General features: G+C 42.4%; 1 protein-coding gene across 4 annotated transcripts; it reads right to left on the reverse strand.

The window, feature by feature from the left end:
- Positions 1 to 468: 468 nt before the first annotated feature.
- ccdc142 (coiled-coil domain containing 142) lies at positions 469 to 25,620 on the reverse strand. 4 transcript variants are annotated; one of them, XM_028032344.1, is made up of 15 exons: positions 25,301 to 25,620; positions 23,732 to 23,969; positions 23,446 to 23,604; positions 21,507 to 22,741; positions 20,949 to 21,250; positions 18,801 to 18,887; positions 13,632 to 13,820; positions 12,451 to 12,617; positions 11,192 to 11,344; positions 9,567 to 9,681; positions 8,718 to 8,895; positions 7,815 to 7,925; positions 5,533 to 5,633; positions 5,181 to 5,340; positions 469 to 1,612 (listed from the first exon to the last, which is right to left on the reverse strand). In XM_028032344.1, exons 2-15 carry the CDS (start codon positions 23,957 to 23,959, stop codon positions 1,504 to 1,506), a joined length of 3,294 nt encoding a protein of 1,097 aa, XP_027888145.1. In that variant the 5' UTR covers positions 23,960 to 23,969; positions 25,301 to 25,620; the 3' UTR covers positions 469 to 1,503. The 4 variants fall into 4 exon arrangements, with proteins under 4 accessions (XP_027888145.1, XP_027888146.1, XP_027888147.1 ...); XM_028032345.1 differs by having other exon boundaries at positions 25,294 to 25,620; XM_028032346.1 differs by lacking the exon at positions 18,801 to 18,887.
- Between the last annotated feature and the right edge of the window lie 1,145 nt (positions 25,621 to 26,765).

The following is a 26,765-nucleotide window of genomic DNA, read 5'->3' on the forward strand; positions in this document are numbered from 1 at the left end:
TGTAAAAGGAAGTGTGAAGCAATGCATGTACTTTATTAACTCTCATTTTCTCTGAGAATCTTCAACGACCTTTTTGTTGGCCTTTGAATAACATATCCTGAAATAAAATATGCGCATTTCTTTGTTGTTGATTGATCCAGTGTTTTCACTTTTTAATAAAGAACTTCTATAACTGGCACTTCAAGAGTCCAAGGACTGTAAGGATGGGGTTTTAAACTTGTCCAAAAAGTAATATAAAGAAAATATGTTTCAGAAGATGGAGAATGTTTACAGAACTAGTGGGTTATAGAGGCTGCTAACTGCACCGCTAACACATGCTATTAATCTACAGGTGCCATTGGGACTGGTGCACTGATTAGATGGCAAAAGTATCCTGCAGAAAACTAAATACATATTGAAGATAATGAGGTGCTTTTTAAGAGATGAAAGCAGTAACCAAATTGCCCAAGTTCAGAAAACACAGCAAGAGACTTTCTACACAAAATAGTTTATTTCAGAAATTGCAATTTCCAGCAGACCATTTGTAAAAAGTATTTATTAAAAGGCAGGAATAAAAAAAAAAAAACATTACTCAAGTCTCCCACTGTACATGTTAGAAATCCATCAGCAGCTACTGCTGAGACCTGCACCTTCTCACAAAACAATGATGTTACCAAATAGCCCTTGAAGTCAGCACATTTCAACGGTTAAATTGATTTTAAAATTTCCACACAAAGGCCCACAGAGCTGGAATGATCAAACAGTTACCCAGGAGCCAAAACAAGACGACCACCAATTCCTTCTGAGAACAGGAGATCTGCCACCCTTCAACTTGTAGATGCATCCCTGCTCCAACACACCTGAATCAAATGAACTGCTCATTAGCCTGATGGCTGCTGGTGTAGCGACTCAATTCAGGTGTGTTTGAGCAGAGATGCGTCTACAAGTGCAAAGCAGTTCCAGCATATGCTTGAGGCCATGATTGGAAGATACCAACAGAACCACATCACCTGCAAAGAAACCCTGGTTCACAAAACAGACAGCAGAAACAGAAACAAGAGTCAGTCCTTCAGCTGCATTAAAGCTACTGCCATGTCTATTCTTGTCTCCAGTGGATTTCTGATTCTGTCCCCATTTTTTTTAGCAACTGTTTAAGCTAGATAACAGTTGTATAAGTGAGGAGTCCCACAAGATTAGTTCTTAACATCTTTTCCTCCCCAATCAAATGTCAGAGCTTTCTTTTCAAATCCCAGTCTGCCAGATAGCAGCATGAGTAACGGGACTCCATCTGCTGGAGGGAGAACTTCAAACTGACTCCATAAAACCATTTACAGGCTGGGATTACTGGGCTACATCAGATTGAAAGCTACCGTCAAAAAACACTTGTAGTTAGTGTGACAATAGAAAATCTATTTACAAATAAATTTTTGATGATACGAACAGGTGAACACTTTGCAAATATTGAACAAAGAGAAACAAATCCATGGTTTTTATGCCGGTCTGTTGAGCCTGACTAAGATCTGTTTAGGGTTCCATCTTGGACAGACACTGTAGTCCAGGCAGTCGCCAGCGACGAGTACTGCTGTGGACCCGGAGGTCCAACCACTCCTGGTGGGTCGCACCCAACACCGTACTGGAAGCACAGAAAAAGATTACACCTCCAGCAACCACTCAAGTAGGATGAGTACGATGGAACATGGTCTTTCCTTACACAGCGTTTTATCAAGTCCAGAGGACTTCAAACCACTTCATGCTACAAGCGGTCATTCACACACTGATTGTGGTAGGCTACACTGTTAGACACAACTGGCCTGGGGCAAATGGACACCAGCATACAAGGCAGGTGAAGCCACTTACCCAAGGACAGAATGATTGAGACGGACAGATCAGGGTTTCAAACTAGAAACCCACTGGTTACAGTATGAGCTCCTACCTGAGCCACTGTCACCAAATAGTATTGTCTTTTCTACACACAACACACCATAGAATACAATGCCTAAAAAGTATTAAGCTCTTTGGATGTTTTGCCGTTTTATGCCTTTTACAAATCAAGCATGATCAACAAAATGTAACTCTTTTGATAAAAAATAAATAAAAATACAAAAAACGTAAAGTCAGCGTAAAATCACATTTTAATAAAATACTGACAAAATATATGTAACATAATGATTACGTACAGTAAATATTCACTTTAGTAAATGCTCCTTTAGCTACAGTCCCTGCTCCAGCTAAACAGACTGAACTGAACTCATTTTAGCTTTTGCAATGCTAATCAGCTGCTGCTGGATGAAAGCCTCTTTGTTGCTGAGGTTGACCATTAAACATAAATGTTATTGTATCAGCACAAACCCATCTGCTGACTTCTACATTTCTGATGGCTTGAGTCTTCTTCAGCCTTCTTGCTGTAATGTAGGCAGGAATCCAGGTAAACCAGTGACATCAACAACCAGATGTCTTTATACTACTATCACTGGAGATGGACTCAAAATCAGATTAAAATTCAAAAATACTTTATTGATCCTAAAGGGAAACTAGTGTTGTTGTAACTCATTAATTCAAATTCTTCAAAGAATTATTGTAGTTAGTGATGGCTGTTTTTTAAGAAAGAGCTCTTGTAGCAGTCTGTATTACAGTGAATTTTAAGAAGCCTCTAACTGAAGACACTGTTTTCCCCAGACAGTCTTATCCACATTCATCCCCAGAACAGAACCAGCCTTCTTAATCAGGTTGTTGACTCTGTTTAGGTCCGTGGTTCTGATGCTGCTGCCCCAACAAATGACAGTAGAAGAAATAAAGCTCTCAATAGACTTATAAAAGATCTGCAGCATCTTGCTGCAAACCTTGAAGAATCTTAGTTTCCTCAAGGAGTCCAGTCTGCTCTGTCCCTTCTTCTCTGTTGAGTCTCCAGCCCAGTCTGTTGTCAAGGCCAACACCGAGGTATTTATACTCCTCCACTTCTCCCATGATGGAGATGGGGTTTGATCTAACCCTGTTTTACTTGAAATCAACAATCATTTCTTTCATTTTGTCTGTACTGAGCCTCTTCTCCATCTCTGACACACCCAACAACCACAAATTCATCCGAGTATTTCTGTAGATGACAGGAGTCGGACTAATGCCACAGGAATCTGAAGTTTAGAGTGGAAAGGTATGGTGACAGTACAGTCAGCTGTGGCACTCGTGCTGATGACCACCCGGTTAGATACACAGTTCTTCAGTCTCACAAACTGTGGTCTGTGTGTGAGATAGTCATAGATAGAGGTGATTGTTGAGGCCTCCACCTGTGTCTTCTTGAGTTTCTCACAGAGCAGACCAGGATGAATTGTGTTAAATGCCCTGGAGAAATCAAACATGATCCTCACAGTGCGGCCTGCTTTGTCCAGATGACAGTGGGTTTGTTGAAGCAGGTGTATGAAGGCAATTTCAACTCCAATTCTACGGCAATAAGCAAACTGCATTAGGGTTAAGATATGTTAAGCACATATCTTAACAAGATATGTGCTTGCCTGCTTACTCGAGTTGGCCATAAGGAGTGTCTTCTAGGACCTTTATGATGTGGGATGTCAGGACAACAGATGGCTGAGTTTTCTTTGCTACTGGAACCAGACAGGATGTCTTCCACAACAGCGCGACCTTCTCTTGTGTCAGTCTAATTGCCGTGAATATTTGTCTAAAAACTCAAAATCTAAAAATCAAAACACTCAAAACTTAAAGGTGATCAAAGCAAATATCTTTGATCACCTTTAATCAAAGCCACTTGATGCACCGTGGGTTTTACATATTTGTTAAAACTGCCATTATATTGTGACAGTACGGCATGAGAGATAATTTGTGAAAAATCTATTTGCTCTGGCTTTTTCCAGTACTATCTAGAAACAACCAATCAGTGGCAGGAGAGTTTTAATGCTGTCAATCACAATCTTATGTGGTGCTGCTCATCCTCTCTCCCATTGCTCTGTGCTATGCTGTAGCTAATGCAGCCTGTTGTGAATGCTCAGTCTGGTTAGCATAGCTACCAATGATGGCAGATAAACAGTTTTCCTGTAATGATAAGTTGTTTCTCCACCATTAGCACATTTAGCAGTGAGTGAATGAGATTTATTGACAGCACTAAGACCCTCCTCCTGGTTCTGATTGGTTGTTTTGGTCGGAACGTTGCATTACTTTAACCAGTAATAGTGATTCAGGTGGATGAGATTGATTGTTTTCACAGATTATCTGGCTCATAACAACCTGTCACGACAAGGTGACAGCTTTAATAAATATGGAGAAAACATATTTTGTATTAAAGTTATATATTGCAGCTTGAATAAAATGCAACTACTTACCAGTTTTTGAGAAGTCTGGATTGCTTTATAAATATTTTGCACATTGCCTATGACTGTTGCTTATGGGGAGAGACATTTCAGTAAGCTAAAACTAATAGAAGAAATTTAAGGAACCTACTTGCAACTGGACTGTTGCATGTAAAATTCATGAGCAGTAAATATTGTGCTAGTTATCAGTATTGGACCAAAGAAAACAAGGCAGTTGGAAGCCTTTAAAATTGTGATGCTTTTTGTGGGTCAAATAGACTCAAAAAATTGTACCAGCAGCTGCGTGGGGGGGCCCAATCTAATTTTTTTTCATGGGGCCCAAGATTCCTGGTGGCGCCCCTGCCCCTCAATAACTCCCTGTCTCATTCCCTAAATGCTCTTTTTTAAATTAACAGTTCCTTTAGGTCACTGGTGATCCAGGGTTTGTTTTTCAGGAAGAATCTCACTGTTCTGGTTGGGATGGTGTTGTTCACACAGAAGTTTATAGAGTCAGTCTCACACTCAGTCATGGCACTGATATCATCTCCATGTGGCTGGCAGAGAGTAGTCCACAAGGCTCTCAGGTGATCTCCATTCCCCTCACTGTGAGACTTACTGGCCTGAATTGACTGACCTCTGTTAAATTAGGTCAGTTCCTTTAGAGGGGTACCTACAGTATATATGCAATCATTTATTTTATCATAAATACCTTAATTCAATTTTTATTTTGTAGAAATACATTTTCACTTTGACACTAAAGGGTTTTTTGCTTGCTCATGGTCGATTTGTAAAAGCAATAAAAATAGTAAAGCGTCCAAAGGTGTGAATACTTTTTCTAGGCAGGGTATGTTCTTAATGTGCAAAATGTAAAGACCACACATTTCCTCTACATTCCAAGTAGCTTACCTTAAAGCCAGGTAAGGCTCTGCAGGGCGAGACGTGTCCACTGGAGGGTGGACAGTCTGATCAGACTGAGTCAGCTCTTCACCTTCCACACAGCCCAGGTTGGTTATGTTACTGCCCACAGCAGCAGTATCCAAGCTGTCTCTGCTGCCTTTAACTGGACCTGGTGTGTGTGTGGAGGAGGTGTGGGGGGGAGACAACCCACATGGACACATTTCACTCTAGTAGTCCATCAGTAAGCCAGACTACAACATGTGTCAGATCTTCAAAATCACAGGGTATCTTGACATAGACACAATGGCAAAGCAAAGAGGTTTATATGACTCATAGTTTGACTGAAAGGTGGGGAACTTACAGCAGCGTGTGAACGACTCCCAGGCTGGGCGCTGCAGGTACGGCTTGCCCTGTGGCTGTTGCAGCAAACATAGAAGCGCCGAGTCTACCTGCTGAAAAACACTTCACACACAGGCAACAGTCCAGTCAATATCAATGTTGCAGAAAATATTCTGTGGCTATAATTTTTCAGTTTAAATTTTTCCATCAAGTTGATCTTCTCTATCACGTCCTGCCAGTGGTCTGACCCTGGTGGTCCTGCTGGGTTTCTGAGACATCCAGAGTTCCTTCTTTTCTTAGCAGCTTCATCTGACCAGACATTTGTTTTCAGCTTCAAATCTTTCTGAATGGAACCGTCAGACAGCCACACAAACTGAACTGGCTTTCTTTCCTGTTAAAAATTAGCTTAACAAGAATAAAATAAATGCTACTTTAACAGCACAAAAAAACTATTTAATGTTTATTGAACATAAAATCTTTCATTGTAAAGGTTATTTAATGACTTGAATGACTGTAACAATCAGACTGATGTATTTTGAAACCTGGCTGCAGCAGGAAGATTATGTTGCTGTACATAAATCAATACAATTATTTTTATTATGCAAATGCTAACCCCCTAAAATATCCGTAATATATTGGCTAAGGAGTAGGATTCATCTTTGAACCAAATTTATTAATTTAGACTTTAGTCTTCACCTTAAGCCTTTTCAATGAGGGAAGCTTCGAGGATTTCTTTTGTGTCCATTTCCATATAGCTTTTTCTCTTCATGTTAGAAATACATCGACTCCTAGATGAGTAGACCTGCCACCATAAATTTTACTGGATGATAAATTGACCCAGAAATGATTTTAATAAATGATAATGTTGTTTGATACATTTTTTCAAGTGATATATTGATAATGGCGTTATAAAGCAAATTCACCCTTTCAGACTTATAAACTTTAATTTTGTAAAGAACATTCCACACTGAAACTGGAAGACAATTTAAATATTCAAAAATAAAACACAACAACCAAAACCAATAAACAAAAAGTAAAAACAAGAAAACACAACCCAAACCATAAATAAAACACATAAAAAAGTCTCTTAAAATTGCGCTTCAAAAAATATTAATCATCAAAATGAAAATTGAGCTCATTATATTCTATCATATAATTAACTGATTAATTGCTTGTTTCTTATAACAAAACAATTGCTGCTATTAATTTGAGGTCAGTGACTTCATGTATTCCCTCTACCTGGACAAGCATTTAGCGACAGTGGAAAGAAAAACTCTTCAACAGGACAAACATCCAGCAGAACCAGAACATCTGCCACCACCAACTAGGGATTCAGAAAAATAAAGTTTGTTTGTTTTACAAGGAAATTCATTTTGAGGGGACTTTGAAAATAATTTTATTTTAGAGGATTGATTTTACTAATGGCTGCGTACGATCAGTATGCTCTGGTGCTTACAGCATACTGCCATTGGAAGCAAATTTAATAAGCATCATCACAGTTAACAAGGAGCATTAGGAGCAAAGCACAACCTCGTCATCCCATCTTATTTTATGTTTGTTCTGAAGAGGGCAGAATTCAGAAGCACAAAACATCCCCAACCCCTAAAACAAAAAAGAAAACACTTTTTGTTTATCCTCCCAGAATCTTTTCCATGTGGTTAGGTGAAGAGTTTCACCATCTGACCAAAAATATACAATTAGAAATGGGTTTTTGATCTACTTATCTCTGTCTAAATTCGTTACAGTTTTAGGTGTGTTCACTTTATAATGTTGGTGTGGTAAAAGGTTTACCTGGGAGGAAGTTACTAAAGGCTGAAAGTGGTCTTGTGTCTATGGCCACATGTTTATTATTGATCTGATTAGTGTCTAACAGATGTGATGTGACCTACATGAGCTGATCAAAAAGGGATAGACAATGTTTTTTATATTGTCTATATTGTCTATCTGTTGTCTGCCAACTGATATAAATCATGACAAAGGAAGAAGCAAATAAAAAAAATAAGTAGCTGTCAGGAAACTGACAGGAATCCAAGGCTATTTCAAAAGTCTGATGTTGTCATGGTAACAAACCTAACCTCTCCCAATCAGAACAACTATGTTTTCGTATCTCATATGCTCTCATTTTATTTCTCATTCTGTCTCCATTTCTTTTCAGCATTTTGGATTTGGATGCTTGGACTCCATCTGTCTTTAACACAAGATCATGCTCAGATCGTCACTCACCTTGGCAGTTCAACAATATGGAAATGGAGCAGAGAAAGTGTGCAGCTAATAAGTCAGATCAGTGTGAACAGTGGAAGTTACCTGAGGCTGAGGAGTGTCTGGTGAAGTTCGGCTGACAGGTCGTACTTGTCAGACTTGATCATCTCCCTGACAGAATCAAAGTCTTCCTTCAGCTGCAGCGCCCCCTGCAGACTGAGGACAAACAACCACAGCACACTGTACAGACAGACCACTGCAGGATGAGTGTGTCAGCACTCACACACAAAAAGCTGACACAAAAAAGTTGTCCCTGAGTCAAATGATCATTTCAGAGACTGACGTCCCAGAACATGGAGGTTGCCATGACAACATGTCTGTTTTACAGCAGCTTTAAGATTGTTTTGTTATTTTACTAAGTTATCATAATATTTTGTTATATTACACAAAATGTGTTCTGTCAACTAAATAGTTCACATATAAGACTGTAAACAGCCAGTGTCCATTCAGAACATGTGGCTTTAAGTTCAGGTCCTTCCTCTTCATTTCTTCTTCTGTGGTAGTTAAATTCTTCTTTTTATCTCTCAGCCCTCTTCCCTGTTGTAATATTCACCTGTGCTGATAAGTAAGTAAGTGTAATGTGGCTTCCATCATATTTGTTTCAACCCATTAACACGGATATCTGGTTAGATTTATTCAGATATGCATTTATGAATTAAGCATAAACAGCTTAAAGTTCAGGGAGTAACAGACTTTAGCTAAACATCAGCATGAAGAAACATAAGGCTTTCAGTGGGCAGCACATAATGTGATTTTGTTCACTGGTATTCAGAATGAAAACAAAAACAGGGAATGCCTCTCTGCAAAAGACAATGAGACTCACAGCAAATTCAAAGACCAGCAACACAGTTCTGGTTCCTCCAACAGAACACAGGAAGTAAAACCTCTGTATGTCACAAGTCAGTTGACGGTGATATGTTGTTCCAGTGAAAAATGCTAAAGCCTAACCTGAATTTGATCTTCTGCCTTAATATGTGCTCCATCCATGCCTCCATGAAAGCCGTCATCGTGACAGTTAGTGCTTGGACGTGAGCATCTTCTGACAATGGCGCAACAGCCTCTAGAACTTGGCCAATCACAGTCTGAGCTGCCAGAGATGCATATTCACTGGGATTCCTGGGAAAACCTGCAATGCATAAGAAACATTCACTTTTACCTTGCATAGTGACTACTGTTGTTGTGTCTTGTAGTTGAAACTAGAAACCTCAGATTTATTACTAATTGAAGGAAAGAAATTCATTTTCCTCCATCTTATGCTGATGAACATGCAAAGCATGTTATTGTCAGCATTGCATAGGGGTAGAGATGATCAGAAAGAATGGAAGTGGTTGACACATAACTGCTGAAGTTCTTCTTCAGCAGTGCTTCTGTCTGATAGCTGCTTTCCATGAGTCTCATGATTCTACTGCTGAAATATTACAGATCAGGCCATTAAATCAACCTGATGTCCACAGTTGGCTTCATCACTTTTTACAATGAATTTATTTATTTTAAAATGGTCAATTGATGGAGAAGGGATGAATTGCATGAAATATATTTCAATAAAAGATCAGAGCAAAACAATCAGCATAAAGACTGAAATGAAGAACAGTTTAAAAGGGAATCAAAGATTGGAAGAGCACCGACCTCCACTCACTCGTCTAAAGAAATGAAGACCAAGCACTGTAGCAACTGGTTACTATGGTGATGACTCAATGATGCCCAAACACAAATAGCAACCAGTTGCTCTAGACATGTGGAACTGATCCAGCCTGCTGAGCCCGGCTCAGCCCATCAGTACGACTCTGGCATGCGTACCCATCCTCTGGCTCGGCCTCCAGTATCCTGCAGACGGCATGGTGCGTTCAAAGATCTCCCCAGACATCCGCTTGCAGTCAGTCGAGAAGTTGCTCAGCACCATAGAAGAGAACGCCTGGTGGAGCAGAATGTCGAGATCAAATCCATCAAAATGATTTGCTTTGCATAACCTCATTTCTAACATGTAAAGAAAACAGTTTTAACACATTTATATTTGGAAACAATGTTAATGGGCTTCTACACTGATCGTAATATTTTGCAAGGTTTCTACACATTTATAACAATTCCATCTTACATTTTATAAAGGTTTTAAGTATTACCCTTCAACCTGCTTGAATAGTAGGCAAGTCTTTTTCCCCACATTGGAGCATTGGAAACTAGAAAAACTTAGATTATCTATTTATAAAAATCTAAGTCTAACTTTTGAAAAAAGTTTGTAAGGCTTTTATTATATTTTTAAAAAATTAAAAGACAGTGAAGGGACAAGAACACAGTTATAAATTAATAAATGCACCATAAGATGCTTCAGTCCATGAAGTAATTCAGAGTTACAACATTGTAGACATAAGAATGAAGACTGTCCCACTGTTCCGTCACAACCTCATTTCTGCCATTTAATATTCCAAGCATCATCTCACATGCTGAATTTTCAATCAGTTTTTCTCTCCACATTTTGAGGGTTGGAGTCTGAGGTTCTTTCAATAGCATTAAAATAAGGTGAACACAAGTCACAAGTCCAGTATTTCATACTCTGAAAACTGGCACCTTGCCTCTGTCCCCAATAACAACAGTCTTGGTGATTCAGGTCATTTAAAACCCCCATGAATGATAACACACTGCTCCAAAAATGGAGAGACTTTAACCCTCCCACAAAGCATGCAAGACAGCACCTTTTTCTTCTTGACTTTCCATCACAGGATGTCTTTATCTAGACCCATTTTATGAAGTCTAGATGGAGTGAGATAGAATCTGCTGAGAATTTTACTTTGAAAAAATTCGTCTTTGGCCTCCCTTATATATAGCCAGAAATAATTGAGTCCCAGGTTCCTTCATTAAAAATACAATCAAGATATCTACAATTTTAAAGCCAGCTTATTCCTATTGCTTTCTAGTTTTTGGGTTTATAGCTTAATCGGGGTGAATAGTGAGGTAGGTTTGTGTTTGATTAAAATCCAGTCTGTCTGTTTACATACCTTAGACATTTCAAATGAAATAGTTCAAGGTTCGGTTGGGTGGGACCAGTCCTAATGCTAACACTTGTTTGGTATTTTGACCCAGTTTAGGATCCACAGGTCTAGTTCAACTCGAATTAAAAGCATCTTAAGGACCACTGTCATTTGAAATAAGTATGCATTCAGTGGGAGTCAAAATATTATAAAATGCTGATGTGTGAACAGGAAAAAATTTAAGTTATTTATAAGTTCAAGAATAAAGCATGTCAGATTACTATCAAACTCAGCATGTACTGGACACAGCCACGAAACAGTAAGAAAAATGGTCTAAAGAATCAGCTATGAAAGGAACATTGTAGAAAACAACAGATACTCTCACATGAACAAAGGAAAGACAGCAGTAACACTGGACCAAGCATCATCAATGAATCAAACTGTCCTACACAGACTCACCTGCAGCTCACATGCAGCCCGATCAAGAGCTTCCAGTTGGTGCCTCTGTAGATGCTGACTGTGGCTCTGCAGAGTGGGATGATGGTCACAGTCTGAACTCAGGAGTAGGGACTTTGTCTGACCAATTGTCTTATCCAGGCTCTCCATCAACATCTAAAGACAAAACAGCAGTTTTACAGCAACTAAACAAACTGACAATTTTTGGATCACATACACTTTATACAGCTGATCATTGCTAAAAAACTCATAAGTATTTGTTTGTCTTTACTCGTCAAACTAATAGGACAGAAAAACAGGGCAATATCTTGTGAATGAATACAAGAAAAGTCTTTAGGTGCCAACAGTTTGATCTGGTTTAGTAGTTGGTGTTTATGCACACATTGCTTGGCATAACATTTTCAACTGAACATTCTCTCCTGCAAACATTATTAATGCTGCTGTAGCAGCAGCGATAATAATGGCTTTCTGATGATATGTTGTCAGAAGATTTTAGGTTATCTTTAACAGTTTTCATATTCTACTTCTGTGGGTCTGCTCAATGTTCCATAAATTTATTTGTGATCTGAAGATGGGAACATGTCTCAGTCAATTTTGAAAGTCCAAAGCGACCTACTCATGGAGCTGGTTAGCAAAGACTAGGTTGGCATCTGAGCAGAGATCAGTGTAGTTCTGCTTAGGATAACGGTGGCTGACTTCTTTGGTGGAGTTAGGAAAGTGTTGGTGTCAGGTTAGTGGGCGGCTGAGCGGATATTTCCCTCATCTCCTGTCTCTATAGATGTAGAATGCTATGGTGTACATTTCCTTTAGTCCAAAACTAAAGGATGTTCAGAGTGGTTTGAATCTTTGAATAGTTTGGAGTGAATAAAGTCAAACATTAAACTCTACTCTATTTATTGGCAGTAGTTCAGTTGTAATGGAAACTTTTGTAAATGAATTATGCTGTAAATGTGAACCTTTATTGTGCTCAGTTGTGTTGGCAGTACTGTACACAGGCAAGACAGATAAAGATGACGGTGAGAAAGAGCACAGCTGGTGACTACTGACCAGGATTTTATCTTTACATGTCATGATTTTCTTTTCAGGTTTAATAATTATTCGAATATAAAGTTTACTAAACTTTGGCGAAAAAAACCCTAACATACAAATTATTCTCAACAAACTACACTTATAGGGTAAAGTGTGCAACTGAATTCAATAATTGTCTAATTATTGAAAACCAATAGTGGAAACAAGGTTTTTGAAATCACTGAGCAGCTTACTCTGAGATCTCCCTGGGTGACAAGGAGGAACTTATTAGGACTCCATGAAGAAAGGAACTGGTTTGCTTTGGACATGATCCAGACTGTAGAGATTTGGATCGAAGCAAACAGCAAACCAACAGTCCATCTCTGCAGTACACAGCTGGGCAGGAGGAGGCCAAAAGATTCTGAAGGGAGAAGGATAAATACCCTTGAAGAGACAGTGTTTGAAGTTGCTTTGGGTTTATTTAACTTGGGTGGGAAAAATGCTTCTTTCTAGGAGGACTCTAAACACAATGGATCAGAATGGCAAAAATAAAAAAGTTAAATCCTTAAAAAACAAGACCATTAGCCATAAATAACTGATGTTAGAAGAATTACCAATTTCTTCAAAAGTCACAGGCTGTCTTAGTTTCACAGATAAATTAAAGTTCATCCTTTTAGATTAATAACCAACATCTCTAGTAGATTTCTGGTTACTTCCCATGAAAAGCTGAAGGGGCAATATTATGTGTTTCATTGTGTGTTTATGGCACAATGTGCCATAAAATGGCACTGTCAAGTACCTGTCACCTTCAGCTGTTATAAAAATGCCATATATATGAAATATGACTTAAAAGAAATTTGATTTCACAAATTAATGTCTTGAAATTGAAATTGGGCCTCTGTTTCTTTAAGAAGCTCCTGCTCTTTCCCATATGCCACCTGAAGGAAGACATCACAGTAATGCTCCTATGATGCTCCTATGCTCTAACATCGTTTTTTGCAGCATTTCACTGAAAAGTAGTTCCTATAATGAGCTAAGCAGATGAACAGTTCCACCAGGTGTTTAATTGCTGCTGCCGCTAGTCTGAAGGAGCTGAGTTGGGGAGTGGTGGAGGAGGGTTGCTCTGTGAGGCGGAATCTCTGCTGGATACTGCAGCTCCTTCAGTATCCACCAGTTGAAGCTTCAGCTTCAACCTAGATGGTTGCCAAATGAGATTCAAGGATTTCTCAAACATGCATGAAAGAGTCAAAGCAACTCTGCAGGTATGTTTTTGATGAGGGATTATAGCATTATAGCATGATGTAAAGATCAAAAAAGTCAGTTTTACATAATATGGCACCTTTAGAAGCAAAAACATAAAAGAAATTCTGCTAATAAAAGAATAACGTTTGTGAACATGCAGGGGAGCAACCTTTTTCCTTCCTGATTGTCTTACCACACACTGAGCTGTTTGACTGGCAACAACACAGAGACGACAGCAGTGGAGGGAGGAGCTGGAGGAAGTGTGCCATTGTCTGCGATATCAGGACACGTCCCTCTTCGTTTGAAGTTGCTGCTGCAAAGCTGCTGCTCTCATTTCTGACACATTTATCCTTCAGGGCTGAACCCAAACCTCTGCATGCCACTGATGAGACACACACACCCACACATACCAATGTGGCACATCATCACAGCAGGACTCACATGCATCTATCAACATGGCAACTTACATCAGATTCATCGAGCAGCAAAATGTTTGGTTTAACCTCATCTGAGTACAACCACTCAACCCCCAAAGAAAATCGGACTTTTTCTACAAGTGGTGAGGTTTGACAGTCTCTGACCGGCAGGTCTGCTGCAGATTTTCTACAGGTCCAAAACACCTGAGGAAAACAGCTGTAATGCTGTGAAAGCTTTCTAATGCATTTGATGAGATTTATTGCTCCTCCATGGGCTGCCACCTTATCGTGGTGGAGGGGTTTGAGTGCCCCAATGATCCTAGGAGCTATGCTGTCTGGGGCTTCATGCCCCTGGTAGGGTCACCCAAGGCAGACAGGTCCTAGGTGAGGGACCAGACAAAGTGCAGCCCGAAGACCCCAATGATGAAGGAAAACCTTGGACTTGGTGTTCCCTCGCCCGGACGCGGGTCACCGGGGCCCCACTCTGGAGCCAGGCCTGGAGGGGGGGCACGATGGCGAGCGTCTGGTGGCCGGGCTTTTACCCATGGAGCCCGGCCGGGCTCAGCCCGAAGAGGAAACATGGGCCCCCCCTCCCATGGGCCCACCACCCGTGGGAGGGGCCAAAGGGGTCGGGTGCACTGTGTGATGGGTGGCGGCCAAGGGAGGGGACCCTGGCGGTCCGATCCTCGGTTGCAGAAACTGGCTCTTGGGACGTGGAATGTCACCTCTCTGGTGGGGAAGGAGCCGGAGCTAGTGCGTGAGGTCGAGAGGTTCCGGCTAGAAATAGTCGGTCTCACCTCGACGCATGGCTCTGGTTCTGGAACCAGTCTCCTTGAGAGGGGCTGGACATACTTCCACTCTGGAGTTGCCCAGGGAGAGAGACGTCGGGCAGGAGTGGGCATACTTGTTGCTCCCCATCTCGGCGCCTGTACGTTGGGGTTTACCCCGGTGAACGAGAGGGTAGCATCCCTCCGCCTACGGGTGGGGGGACGGGTTCTGACTGTCGTTTGTGCTTACGGGCCGAACGACAGTTCAGATTACCCACCCTTTTTGGAGTCCTTAGAGGGGGTACTGGAGAGTGCTCCTCCTGGGGACTCCCTTGTTCTGCTGGGGGACTTCAACGCTCACGTGGGCAACGACAGTGAGACCTGGAGGGGCGTGGTTGGGAGGAACGGCCCGCCCGACCTGAACTCGAGCGGTGTTCTGTTGCTGGACTTCTGTGCTCGCCATGGATTGTCCATAACGAACACCATGTTCAAGCATAAGGGTGTCCATATGTGCACTTGGCACCAGGACACCCTAGGCCGCACCGCAGTTCGATGATCGACTTTGTCATCGTTTCATCGGATCTGCGGCCGTATGTCTTGGACACTCGGGTGAAGAGAGGTGCGGAGCTGTCCACTGACCACTACCTGGTGGTGAGTTGGCTCCGGTGGTGGGGGCGAAAGCCGGTCAGACCTGGCAGGCCCAAACGTGTTGTGAGGGTCTGCTGGGAACGTCTGGCGGAATCCCCTGTGAGACGGAGCTTTAACTCCCATCTCCGGCAAAGCTTCGAACACGTCCCGGGGGAGGTGGGGGACATGGAGTCTGAGTGGACCGTGTTCCGTGCCTCCATTGTCGAGGCGGCCGATCGGAGCTGTGGCCGCAAGGTTGTCGGTGCCTGTCGCGGCGGCAACCCTCGAACCCGTTGGTGGACACCTTCGGTGAGGGATGCCGTCAGGCTGAAGAAGGAGTCCTATCGGGCCTTTTTGGCCTGTGGGACTCCGGAAGCAGCTGATGGGTACCGGCGGGCGAAGCGGCATGCGGCTCGGGCGGTTGCTGAGGCAAAAACTCGGGCGTGGGAGGAGTTTGGAGAGGCCATGGAGAAAGACTTCCGCACGGCTTCGAGGCGATTCTGGTCCACCATCCGGCGTCTCAGGGGGGGAAGCGGTGCAGCACCAACACTGTTTATAGTGGGGATGGTGTGCTGCTGACCTCTACTCGGGACGTTGTGGGCCGGTGGGCAGAGTACTTCGAAGACCTCCTCAATCCCACCAGCATGCCTTCCACTGAGGAAGCGGAGCCTGGGGACTCTGGGTTGGGCTCTCCAATCTCTGGGGACGAGGTCGCCGAGGTGGTTAAAAAGCTCCTCGGTGGCAAGGCCCCGGGGGTGGATGAGATCCGCCCGGAGTTCCTTAAGGCTCTGGATGTTGTAGGGTTGTGTTGGTTGACGCGACTCTGCAGTATCGCATGGACATCGGGGGCAGTTCCCCTGGATTGGCAGACTGGGGTGGTGGTCCCCCTGTTCAAAAAGGGGGACCGGAGGGTGTGCTCCAATTATAGAGGGGTCACACTCTTAAGCCTCCCTGGCAAGGTCTATTCAGGGGTCCTGGAGAGGAGGGTCCGTCGGATAGTCGAACCTCGGATTCAGGAAGAGCAGTGTGGTTTTCGTCCTGGTCGTGGAACACTGGACCAGCTCTACACCCTCAGCAGGGTCCTGGAGGGTGCATGGGAGTTCGCCCAACCAGTCTACATGTGTTTTGTGGACTTGGAGAAGGCGTTCGACCGTGTCCCTCGGGGAGTCCTGTGGGGGGTTCTCCGGGAGTATGGGGTACCGGGCCCTTTGATACGGGCTGTCAGGTCCCTGTATGACCGGTGTCAGAGTCTGGTCCGCATTGCCGGCAGTAAGTCGGGCTCGTTTCCGGTGAGAGTTGGACTCCGCCAGGGCTGCCCTTTGTCACCGATTCTGTTCATCACTTTCATGGACAGAATTTCTAGGCGCAGCCAAGGTGTTGAGGGGATCCGATTTGGTGGCCTTAGGATCTCATCTCTGCTTTTCGCAGACGATGTGGTCCTTTTGGCTTCATCAGATCGTGATCTGCAGCTCTCGCTGGATCGGTTCGCAGCCGAGTGTGAAGCGGCCGGGATGGGGATCAGTGCCTCCAAATCCGAGGCCATGGTCTTGAGCCGGAAAAGGGTAGAGTGCCTTCTCCGGGTCAGGGGGGGTGTCCTGCCCCAAGTGGAGGAGTTTAAGTATCTCGGGATCTTGTTCACGAATGGGGGAAGAAGGGAGCGGGAGATCGACAGGCGGATTGGCGCAGCGTCTGCTGTCAAGCGGGCGCTGTACCGGTCCGTCGTGGTGAAGAGAGAGCTGAGCCAAAAAGCGAAGCTCTCGATTTACCGGTCGATCTACGTTCCCACCCTCATCTATGGTCATGAGCTTTGGGTCATGACCGAAAGAACGAGATCGCGGATACAAGCGGCCGAAATGGGTTTTCTCCGTAGGGTGGCTGGGCTCTCCCTTAGAGATAGGGTGAGAAGCTCAGTCATCCGGGAGGGACTCAGAGTAGAGCCGCTGCTCCTTCACATCGAGAGGAGCCAGTTGAGGTGGCTTGGGCATCTGGTCAGGATGCCTCCTGGACGCCTCCCTGGTGAGGTGTTCCGGGCACGTCCCACCAGGAGGAGGCCCCGGGGAAGACCCAGGACACGCTGGAGGGACTATGTCTCTCGGCTGGCCTGGGAACGCCTCGGGATTCCCCCGGAGGAGCTAGAAGAAGTGGCTGGGGAGAGGGAAGTCTGGGCCTGCCTTCTGAAGCTGCTACCCCCGCGACCCGACCTCGGATAAGCGGAAGAAGATGGATGGATGGATGGATGGAGATTTATTGAGTGAAATGATCCAGCAGTGTTCTAAGAATTTACAAGGTGAGGGAGATTCTTTGTTTGACTGTTCCTCTCCTGGGACACATCAGCCTGACAAGATAACACCGATACATAACATTCATTTAAACAGCAATACAGATGACGCACATTTTGATATTACGTCTCAGCTAGGACAAAACACAACTGCTGGTCTGCAGTCATAAGGCACATCAATGTCTCATTTACAAGAGAGACCTCTTAGAGCCAAGCATGTGTCTATTTACCACTAATGCCTGGTGAGGCAAAGTCAACACACACCAAGGGTCAATATGGAATCACTTTGCTGCCATCTAGTAGATAAAGTTATGGCAAATAATATACCCAGTTTGTGCATGAAATACCCACCCTAGATATACATCTGCTGTATGTGCTAAATTCAAGTCTTTTTTGATTTAGTATATTTGACAGCATATCTATTTTTTATGTAGCTGTTTAAACACACATTGCAAAATTATACCATTTATCTCCCAAGTCAATGCAAGAACTCTGATCCATGTTTTATTAACAGCAAAACAGTTATCATAACACTCTTGTATTGCATGATAAAGTACACTTTATCACAGCAAATAATGAAAAAATCAGCAGCATGCTTTTTGACTAGATAGACAGCTGGCATTGTAATTTATAGGTCTCTTTACTGGCTTCCTACTTTAAGGACTGAATTTTAAAAAGTGTCACTGTTTTGTTAATGCTTTAAGTGGTCAAACTTCAGGTGTTTGGCTGCTTCGTCAAACTCCTCAGATCTGACCCCTCAGATTACTGAAGAGCCACATGGGAGCAGCCTGACGGCAGCTGGCAGTATTCGAAGTTTTAAAGGCAGACTCAAGACATTTCTTTATCAAATCTTTAATCTCAATTTTTAACATAAATTTATATTTTTATTGAATCTTTTTGGGTTTTATACTTTGCCTGTTTTTAACTGCTGTTTATTTCTAAGAGGTTTCCAAAAAATTATTTTTCATTTATTCTCATCTGATCTCAACTTTTCATTAACTATCTAATTGGTATCAACTTTACTATTTAGTTTATAATATGTTTAACAGCAAAAACACAAATATATTTTTGTATAATTGCCAATAAGGCAATTATAGTTGCCATAGCAATATCTATAGTGAATGCAATATCTATCCATCTTTGTGTGAGTATGGGGTGAAGGAAGCTTGTTGTTATTTCCCTGTACATTGAAATATGTAAAGCACTTTGCAGTTGATGTTTGAGATGTGCTAACTGACTGGTTGGGACCATTAGATTGTGAGTGCAGCACTAACCAGAGTCCCAGTGGGCGTGTGCTGACTGGACAAACAAATACATCCTGAAGTGTTCCAGTATGGTTCGGAATGCCTTTGGAAACAGACCTAAAATACACAGAACAAAATACGTTCTGTTTTGTAAATACTCACTTTTCACAGAAACAGAACAGAACACAACACAACAGACAATATGAACTCTACTACAGTCTTCATCTTCCAGCAGTAGTTTAACCAACATATTTCTGAGTGCATGTGACTTGATTCCCTAAAGTAGTCAAGGAATTCACAGTTAGGAAAGTGAGACAGCCAGTTTGACTTGATATGCCATTCTTCATTGCACTCTTGATGTTGAGCATTTGTGAGTAATTTTCTTAGTACCAGCTAAGATACCAGATGGCTTAAGAAAGGAGGGCGATATGAGGACTTCACTCTTCCAAAATCAGAGCTTCAAATCATCTGTTTAAGGAATGTTATTTAGCTACATTTCCCATTAGTTTCTTTATTTTGTTTTACTTCTAAAATGTTGTATTAATTTCAGAATTCTGACTAATAACATATTTTCAGTGAACTAGTTCTGCCAGTATCTACAGATCCATCAAATCCATTCTGGCCTAGTCCAACCAAACAGTTCCACTAGCATGTTTACGTGGCTGAAATGTGACTGTATTCTTCGTTCTTACAGATTTATACTATCAAATAGTTTCAGTTTTGCTTGGTGTAGCACAGTTGGGTGCGCTCTCTATGGAGTCTACAGGACTGAACTGTTCCACTGGAGCTACACCATCAGTAGGCAGACATCCTAACTGTTCATGTGATCTTTAGCAAACTTAACATGGACAGAAAAAACTTATGAAGGCTGTTGGGTGAAATACTGTTAGAAATACTGTAAAGATGATAAACACTAAGAGTCTAAATATTTAAGTGCAATTGAGTATAATATTAATTTAAATAACCAGAAGGAACCCTGTGGTATTCAGAAAGAATATTTTGTGTTGGTTTGTGGAATAAGTTGTTTGTGGGACCTGTTTTTTGAAGGGTTTATGGAATGACCCAGAATGTTGAAAGAAAACAAGGTGGTGAAGGAAAAAGGTCAGATTTAAAGCTGGGAAATGGAATAAGAAATCATTTTCATTAGTTTCAAATGAAAAACTGTTTATGTGATAGTATCTGTTTCAACACAAACATGAACAATTAAAATAAGACATTAAGAATAAATGAAATTTTAAAAATTTGTCATAGATCTAATACTTAAGAATTGTAGGATTTAATGGATTAATATTTCTCTTGCTCAACTAAATAGACTGAGTTTATAAGACACTTCTCTAGTCATACTGTACCCCACTTTAACATCCTGGATGAATGTTTTACTATTCATGGTGTCAGGTTAGCTGGTCACCGTCATCCTTTGCTGATGGAGTTGCTGGGAGATGATTGTGACGATTTCTGAATGTCTGTAATCTGTACAATTTACTGGTGTTGGGTGAAAGGTGAGCTTATCATCCAATAATCATCTCTAGATTGGCTCCTTTATCAGCAGGTATTCAAGCTTATATTAACTAATTGAGTGATCTGCTATAATAATATCATGGCGCTTGTGGAATATTATGTGCACATTCCTGTCCTGGTCAGGTAGACCCAACCAGGCTGGGCCTGCACCTGGAGCTATTGTTGGAAACAACAATTCCTTATTAGAAAGTAGGACTGATAAACTGACACTGTTGAAAGTAACACAAACCATTGGTTATGTGAGCAGACAGTGCTACTACAGTATATTCCAGAAGTGTTTGTTGTGCAGCTTAAGGTGTGGCTTAAATATATAAGACTGCAGGTAGAATGGAAACCAGATCTGATTGAGTCTATGGATGCATTTTTCTGTCTGATCTCTGAAAAATATGTTTTGCATTTTCTTAAAGTTTGGTTAATTTTCACTTGCCGTCTCGTCTTTGATCTCTCATATCACAAGCCTGAGGGAAGACGTTTGGACGTCTTTAACACCACCTGGCACATCATCTATTCAGAAAACTAGCCTGAGATGACCTGCATTTTGCAGAAATAGACACTCTGACCAATATCATAAAAGGACAGTAGTGCAGGCTTCTGAAAACTCCAAAAATACACAGCAATGTGTGTGCAACACAGTGGGCTGAGAGGAAATGTGCAGGTTACCTGTCTCTAAAGCATGAGTAACACTGTGCAAGGTCTGGAAGCTCCTATGATCATCTTGAAGGTTGATGCTGCCTGCAGCGTTTCCTGCTGCTGCTGTGTGGAGTTTAAGCCGCAGAGCATTAGTGCAGAAGACCAACAGCTGAGACTGATAGAGTTGGAGAAGATCAGCAAGGAGAACTGATCGACCCATGTCCATCCACTGCACAGAGTGAGGCCCACCAACACACTCTGGCTCCACAGTGCTTAACCTTGTTCCATCTCTGCCACCTCTCCTTAAGTCTTCATCCTTCACAACACCAGAACTGAAAAGCAAAAACAGTCTCTTCATCATTAACCTGTGAGAAGCCAAGGAAAATTATCATGAACAGAATGCCGATGTAAACTAGCCTGCAGTGCAGAACGGATGACCACAGGATCAGGCGCCTTTCAATCATTAACTTTAGTCATTGCCAGTGGAAAATGACAGAAGTCCACAAAAAAGAAAAAGTGTGACTGTTTTCTAAAACAGCCAAACAATGGCACAAGCAGCAATCATTTTCCTGCTCATGCTGTCCCTACCTTTCTGGAGCATCTGCTCCCGATGTCGTTTTGACCCGGGTCCAGTCCTGTGTGTTGGTCCCAACGACGTTCTGCTGGCTGAACATCTTGTACTGAGCTGCTGCAGTTACACCGACTGATCCAGCCTTCCAAGCAGCCACACCAGGAGCTGAGACCGAGACGAGCTGAGTAGCAGCTTCTTCTGATGTTGGCCTTTGAAGTGCCAGTGGAGCCAACAGGTCAGTGGAGGTCATGAGGACCTGAAACAGTGGTTCTACAGAGGACTGGTCCAGGTGAGGAGGAGGCAGGGCTGAGGCATGATGGGAGGTGGCTACAGAGGGTGAAGGACAGTCACAGTTTCCTAAACCTTCCAGGTTAGACTGAGCTGCCTCTGCACTGAACTGAGTGAGTCCAGACTGAGGTATGCATGTTTGGCTCTGGCTGGTTCTGGTTTTTCTTGAGCTTTCTTCTTTATTTAGGAAAGAAGACAGTTTCACCAACACAGGGAGTTGAATTTCTAAAGCAGAACTCTGCAAGGAGCGATTAGGGCTGTAAATAGGGGAGTATTTCTGTGACAACATCTGCACAGAAGGCTGAATACTGACGAGAAGAGGAAAGGAAGTCAGATAAGTCTGCCACAGCTGTTCCCAGGTCCACTTGGGAAAGCTACAACTGCATTCAGACTCTGGACTCCTGAAGTCGTCACAGAATGTTTGGTGAGTGCAGTGAACCTTGCAAACATGACAGCTCTCCTCAGAAATCCAGAGGTCCAGTAGTCTGGCAATCATTTCTGCCCGATGGACAGCCAAGACACTCATTAGACTTCTGACTGGCACAGCAGAAGCACGCTGTCTTATAAACTTTGGAAGACTGCTAAAGAATTTGGATTTATGTGCCTCCTGCAAAACCAACATCCTCAGCTGGACTTTGTGCTCCTCCACAGCCTGACTGTACAGGTCTGTTCCTGATAAAATGTCCTCCAGAACATCTCTGGGTACCAAGTCCAATTCAGTCTTCCCAATAACAGACAGAATACCATATACACATTGCTCCATTAGGAACAAAAGCTGTAGACCAAGTAGGTTTAGAGTCTGTTTCATCTCCTCCAGCATTTTGGTGTGTGAAACTAGTGCCTGTCTCAGATAGTGGTCAGAATGGACTCGGCTGGTGAAGAAACTCCAGTGGTTCAGATGAAGTCGGAATTCCTGACTTAGAGAGACAAGGCTGATTCTGGATGAAGGTGAGCCAGGCAGGACCTGAAAAGAAAGCGACAATGGTTGAGAGTAGCTTCTGAAACACTAGAGGTTTGTTAGTCATACGTCCCCACAAAGGTCAGGAAATGCACACATAGTCTTCTACTAATAGTTTTTTTTACTTCAATACCTTTCTTTTAAAAAAACAACAGAAGAGTAGTTTGCACTTGTGAATACTTTCATGTAATGCAGCTATAACACCATTCACAGCTAAATGAAATCCTACAGGATGCAGCATACAGAGTCTATCCAGCTCTGGCAGACTTGCTACTTTTACCTCCCTTTACAGTCATACTGGTCAGTGGACAAGGATGCAATTCATCAGGATGTAAAATCAGTTGCTATGGCGCAGTGGGAGTGGGCAATCTGGCAAAGTATCATAACATTTTTTCCAATGAAATCATAATATTAAGTTCATCAAAAGAACAAAAAAAAAGTCTTAAAACATATTTAAATCAGTAATCATAAATGTTGCTCATTTCTCTCAGTAACCACTAACTTTTAAAATGAAAGTCTTTAAGTACTCTCAGATTGAGAACATTTTGCCTCACTCAGAAAACAGAGAAATAAAACAGTAAAAGAGAGAACTGCCTTGTTGTAAAACAAAAAACTATAATTCCGACAGAGCAAACAGTCCATCCCTCCATCTTTCCATCCACCCACAGCTGAAAGAGAACAGTGTTTTAAGGGTTCTGTTTTCCTGTGACCTGAGTTTGCATTAAGTGAAGTTCCCTGAGCTGATGCTGCAACAAGTGTTTCAGTCTGAATACGAAAGCTGTTGACAGACGAAGCCTTCTGGTGTACTCATGTATGAAAAGCAGCAGAGATCGCTGCTCAAAGAGCCTCCACAGAGCTCTGTACTGCCCCTAGAGGAGAGAGGACGACAGGACAAAAAGACCACCTTCAGATGGAACAGCCCACCCTCAGACCCTACTTTCAATGTGACTCAATCATAGTTAAAACAGAAAGTGGCAGATATTTGCTTGAACTCACTGGTAAGGATCCCATCTGGCCCCCTCCCACCGGTGGGCCCTGCAACACCACCGTCAGAAGATGCTGCTGCATTCGCTGCAGACGTGCAGAGGAGCGCGACACAAGGTTGTGAGCCACAACAAGGTTTTCCTCCTCTTCATCTTGACTTGGAACATGGAACAGACACTTCAAACTGGGATTAAAAGTACTTCTGAACAGAATCTCAGCTCGCTGCAGGGACCGTGACATGACCAGTTACCTGAACAGATGAGAAAAAAAAAAAAGCTGTTTCTGAGAATGGATGGTGTTGTGTACTAATTTTGTTAGAAAGACAAATCTGTGGTCTAGAGTGATAATCTGAGTTAGAAAACAATAGAAGCTGATTCTCAGGAGGTTCCAGACCTGTAACCTTGTCAACAGCTATATGGATTGTACAATGTGTCATTTCACTATGTCACACTTAAAATGAAGACTGCAGCAGCAGAGTCTGCAGGCGTAAACATAGTGGCAGCATATCAGGACCTTCCTGTCAGTTTGATCTGTGAAATATGTTCATCAGCAGAATCTGATGTAGATATCATTTCAAAGATGGTGAACAACTTTGGTTGGATTTAAAGCATTGAATGCATGAAAGCAACCTGCATGAGGGTCAAAACACCGAGCTGAGTCCAGTGAAGATTTGCTTTATGGCTATTTTACTCAAGACTATCAATGAATGTTGCAACCTGCAAGACGTGTCCCTTTGGTTCCACAACTCCAGCTGCATGCTATGAAAGCAAGCAGAACAGGCAGGTGACTTATGACGTGAAAGGTCAAAGCAAACTAAAACAGCCTTCTGGAGGTGAATATTCACTCTGGAACTATTATCTGAAAGGGACTTGAGTCTCATCTGATCAAACTACACAGTTCTAGTTCCACCGCTGCATTCTGAAATGGTTACCAATTGGTTAGCATCTAGAAAGTCTAATTATTATTATGCAGTCACCATAATTGTTATTATGGTGATAATAGCAATAATAATTGTTATTATGGTGACTCTGTGATATAACTCTGTTGATATTATCTAACAACATGTTCTGGCAAATTCCCTTGATTGGAGGTGAAACCCATCATTAAATCATTAGGTGAGTTACAGCTAAACTGCTCCTTTCTGAACAGAACATTACGTCGCAGCAGGACGCGACGTAAAAATGCTGACGTATAAGCAAAGGGGAAAAGAACAGGAGTGATGTGAGCCTTCAGCAATGTTCTATAGAATAATACAATAACTGAGTGACTCTTTCAGCTTTAAAAACGGACGTTCCCTGCTAATGTTGCTACTAAATGAGTGCAGACCCAAACAAACTGCCTCACTGAGGCATGTTTCCTCATCGCTATCATGTCTGGACGGTGCAGCTCTTCTTGTTCGTATCCAGGTGATGGTGAACAACTTTGGTTGGATTTAAAGCAGTGAATGCATGAAAGCAACCTGCACGAGGGTTGCTTTCATGCATTCAGTAGCCAGCGGTCACCAGTTGAAGAACAAATCAAACCTTAAAGTTCAACAGTTTAGTTAAAGAATGTCAATAATGACAGAACTTTACTTTTTACCAACATCTCGTTACTTCTCCCACCAACGGTGCGTCTTGGACGGGGACAGCTTATTCCAGCTAGCTTTTAGCCTCAGATCTTCTAAGACGTTGAAAGCTCTACAGAAATGTTCCGAACAGACGCAGCATTGCGCTGATCTGCGCCTGTCTGTCACCACAATCTGCACAGAACAGGAGCTTTTTAATCCCGTGTTCATGCTGCGTTCAATTTCAAGTCTGAAATCGGGGGGGGGAAATCAGGTTAAATGAAAATCCTTTGGGGTAAAGAGTATCAACAGATCTGTCGGTAGGCGGAAAAAGCGCTGTTGCCAAGCGGAAACACGTGAGCTCTGGACCGGAAATAGTCAAGTATGGTCATTCACAGCATAGATTCATGGCTCCCCCTTTATTACCGTCGCATTGATGGAGGAAATATAATGTATTAATTTGTATTTGACTTTGAAAACTGCTTGACGGACCATGGCACTGAATGCCTTTGTGCTGTCGTTAAAATATGTAAACCAACTGTTAGAAATTCTTCAAAGTGCTCTGGTAGTGTTTTAACAGGGTTTTTAATGTTTCTGCCACCACTTCGTTAAAGTCATGTCTCATTTAAAATAATATTTAACCCTCAAATAGCCAGGATCTCGCTGGTCACAGATTATGATGCCCCGAATAATTTGTGACTGTATTGTACCTGTAAATTATGTCAGAGTATAAAACTTTTTCGGAGTTCCACCACTTCTTAATTATTATTTGGGTGTATTCATATTCATATTTATAGCCAAAATCACACTGGTCACAAATTATGATGACCAGAATAATAATTATGAAGAGGTGGCAGAAACATTAAAACCTTTTTCTGTTTTTTTACCATCGCCTAGGCGATGGTAAAAAAGGAGCCGTGAAGTTTACAACCCAGATGTTTCAGTATTTACGCAGTTTTCGTAAATACTCTTCCTTCTCTCTGATTTTCAAGACGTACCTGCGCTCTATCGCCCAGATTTTGCTATAACTATTCTGCGGTTGCTGTCAGAGAGCAGCGCTCCTCCTGCGGCTCCAACTCACATGGTCTGCTGCACAGATTTGTGACACTTGTCTTAATATTAAAGAATATGATTATAATGGCGTTTAGCTGTGCAACTTTACGGACAGGTTCATTCGTGGCTGTTTTTACTTTTATTGCGCTGTCTCGACGCAAACTGTAGTCTCGATTACAGTTTGCAAACTGTTGAACTTTAAGGTTTGATTTGCGCTTCAACTGGTGAACTGACCATGTTACCAACTGCACAGTTGGTAGCAAGAAGGTCCTGGGGTCTTTCTGCATGGAGTTGGCATGTTCTGTAGATGTGTGGGTTCTCTCCGGGTACCCCGTCTTCCTCCCACAGTCCAAAAACATGACCTTTAGGTTAATTGACTTCTCCAAATCCTCCCCAGGTTTAAGTGTGTGTGTGCATATTTGTCCTGTCTGTCTCTGTGTCGCCCTG

The sequence above is a fragment of the Xiphophorus couchianus genome, chromosome 11, assembly GCF_001444195.1.
Source record: "Xiphophorus couchianus chromosome 11, X_couchianus-1.0, whole genome shotgun sequence".
NCBI classification, from domain to species: domain Eukaryota; kingdom Metazoa; phylum Chordata; class Actinopteri; order Cyprinodontiformes; family Poeciliidae; genus Xiphophorus; species Xiphophorus couchianus.